The sequence below is a fragment of the Plectropomus leopardus genome, unplaced genomic scaffold (assembly GCF_008729295.1).
Source record: "Plectropomus leopardus isolate mb unplaced genomic scaffold, YSFRI_Pleo_2.0 unplaced_scaffold11658, whole genome shotgun sequence".
In the NCBI taxonomy this organism is placed as follows: Eukaryota; Metazoa; Chordata; class Actinopteri; order Perciformes; family Serranidae; genus Plectropomus; species Plectropomus leopardus.
The window spans coordinates 1-3,197 of NW_024612348.1; the positions used below are offsets into that span (position 1 = coordinate 1).

The following is a 3,197-nucleotide window of genomic DNA, read 5'->3' on the forward strand; positions in this document are numbered from 1 at the left end:
CTAAGAAGACATTGTACTTTGGCATTTTCTGGGAAGAGAAGCTGTTACTTTTTTACCTACACAAGATAGCTCCTATTTGAACAGATAAACATTAAAGTTTCCAGAGACTGAGGTGTGTGTTTGACCCTTGTTACAAAATGCCCAGTGGCCACTTTTTATTTGTATGAAAACTCTTTTCTTCCATCTACTCAAAAGCTGTGAGAAAACAGCTGGCCAAGTTAAATGTTTTGTTGTTTTGCAGTGGGTGAATGAAAATTAAATGCACTGTAGAACATGATTTGACATTTAATTTTTGCGGGATTGAAGGCTATGCTGAGCTTCTTTAACATTTGAAAAGGAAGTTCATTAAACAGGAACCAAAAAGACTGATGGTTTGTGTTAAGTTAAAATAAAATAAAATAAAATAAAATAAAATAAAACAAACAAAAAAAAAATTGTTTCAGATGTTTTCTCCTTCATCACATGCATACATTATTGAAAACTTAATCTCTATGAAAAAATTCATGATTCTGATGTCCAGATATGCACTTTCTCTGTTGTTTTCCTGTGATATCCTCGATGCTGCAGTAATACTTCTATGTGTCCTTCATCCTGCATTTTAAATCCCCTGTCACAACATAAACATTTTTAAACATGACCTACTTTAGGTGGCGTAAGCAGGGTGCCCAGAAGACGAGAGCGCAGACTGGAGGAGCTGATCTTCTCCTCCTCCGTCTCAGTGTGGTGGGCGTCTTTAAGCAGCTGGATTTCGTGGAGGATGAGAACCGGAAGGCCCTGGTTTAAGAAGCAGAGAACACGAAACATCAAATATGCGCCTCTGTGTACCTAAGCTAGGGTCTCCTATAGCTGTACAAAGATTAAAATGTAGACTAAAACGGTTTTCTATGCTTTCTTTAAACTGCAATCTTTAAAAATAACACTCTCTGACTCTCATAATAGAAACTTGCATGAGAGATGAGAATATTTATGTAATAAATGTTTAGAAAGCAATAGTAGATATCTCCGGACATATGAACAAATAAAAGGATATATGTACATTAAAAAATGAGCATAAGGAGGAAAAAATGCACTATGGCAACATGATAGTGACATAAGACAGTAATACTTGACTTACTGTCCGTGGACCAAATCTGGCCTCAGATAGGTTTCTGGGTGGCCTGCTGACCATTTTGTAATGCAAAAAGACAATAAATCGATTTTATTTTTTCTAATTTTAAATGTCAATAAGGTGTCAGAGTGCATAAAAAGCCTCAAAAAAAGTTTTCTATATGAAAAATAAATAAATAAAAAGCCCCCAGACCACTAGAGTTCCAGGCTTAGCCCCCAATGTCATCAAATCCTGGAAATGCCCCAGTGTACACCTGATCTTTCAGGGGCTGATGCAACTGGATTTGTCTCTTGGCAAAGATGAATGAGGACATCAAAGACTGAAATGTTGAAAAAATTCATTTATAATATACAGTGATAAATATCATGAATCATTATTTATTAATTTGCCCCTAGCCTCCTGTCTTTCTGTGAAAGTGGCAAACTGAGTCCATGTTAAAAGGACCATGTGTAGCAAACTATTTGATATGTTAGCGAAGAAATGTGCCCCAAAAACCTTAATTAGGAGCCTAATACCCAACAAACATTGCTGTAATTAAATAGGTAGTATATAATATATATAATATAGTACATTTGATTTTGTTACTTTTTCAGTGTACCTTTTTTTAATGTATTAAAAAAAAGTGTACGGTAAGATGTATGGATTGTGTCCCAGTCCATTGCCGTAAACAGTGCACTGGAACAGGTGAACTGGTAAGGGAAAGGCGTAAAACGTATCACTGATTTCCTGACTTACATTCTCAATGCGTTTCTTGTTGACAGCCTCGCCTCCCTTCCTGGTCTCCTCGCTAACCACAATGCACTGCAGCAAGGGGTCAACCACAGACACACCATAGGGGTCGTCAAGGGGAAGGATCTCCACCTGCAGCGAGGGTTTGACGTCTTTCAGGAACTCCTGTAGTCTCTGGGTGCGCAGAGAGTATGGCTCCACCAGCTCCTTTAGCACCTTTTCTGAAGCCAGAATCAAAATATGAGGCAATATCCTCAGAGATATTACATAAATACACATTCCTGAATGGAAATTAACTACTCACTTTTCAGCATTGCTTGGTCACACACACCAATGAGGAACCGTCTGTTTGCTAGCAGGCATGAGATGTTGAGCAGCGTCTTGTGGGCCCCATGGAGCCGGTCAAACGTCCCCCCTACCACCACGTCACTGTAGGTCTCTAAGGGTTTTGCTTTTTCTTCAGGCTCTTTCAGCGATTCCTCTTCCTGCTGCAGCTTCATTAGCTGTGGGTGAAGCAGCACTGAGGGGAGGCTCGGGCTGCAGACGTAGCAGTGGCCTGTGTACCTCTGCAGACACTGTGTGACCTGAGGGGACTGACCTGGGTCCTGCAGAGCAAAGTCTGTTAGCACCACCTCCGGGGAGTGAGACAGAGACTGTGGTGTGGGGAAGGGGCAGTTTGGGATGGTGGTTCCGCCGCAGGCAGCCGGCTGAGCGCGGACATTAGTCAGCAAAACACGAACATCCAGGTGGCCACATATATCAGCTGCGTTACTGTAAAGGCGGGTAATGAGCAAGGACAGGTCCACTACGGGTGGAATGAAAACTGGTCGAGGTTGAGTCCCGCTTCCCAGGTTGAGTCCGGGGTGGAGGTGGACGTACAGCGTGCGCTCTACGAGCTGAGCAGCCGAGCTGAGCACTGGAGCGATGCGCAAGGGGAGGGTGTGGAGAGGAGACGTCAGCACAAGGATGCCCGTGCTGAACATGGACATGTTACCTGCTGATATCACGGTTAATCACAGTTGTCACAGTATGTGCTGAGTCACTGTGAGGGGGCGGGTAGACACTGGAAGGAAAGAGAAAGACAAGAGAAAGACAAGATAACTACACACTTTCTTTTTTTTTTTTTTTGTCAGTGGTGCTCATTTCTTTTGCTGTAGTGGTTTTGCAACACAGCTAAATTACTACAGAGGAAATATGTATTGTTTAACATGCAAAGATGTTTCTGTAAACTAAATATTGACCATTATTAGACGTCCGCAACATGACACACGAAGGGAATATTACTAATAAGAAACAGGACATTTTATTCTCATTCATTTTATCAGTGATTCTTTTGCAAATAATTACAATTCTTTATTGA

At 41.4% G+C, this 3,197-nt stretch overlaps 1 protein-coding gene across 1 annotated transcript; it reads right to left on the reverse strand.

The window, feature by feature from the left end:
* Positions 1-633: 633 nt before the first annotated feature.
* LOC121963545 (bifunctional coenzyme A synthase-like) lies at positions 634-2,896 on the reverse strand (the record flags this gene model as incomplete). Its single annotated transcript, XM_042513830.1, has 3 exons — positions 2,142-2,896; positions 1,844-2,058; positions 634-774 (listed from the first exon to the last, which is right to left on the reverse strand). Coding segments are annotated over exons 1-3 (1,041 nt in total), but the record flags the coding sequence as incomplete, so codon positions are not given.
* Positions 2,897-3,197: the final 301 nt, after the last annotated feature.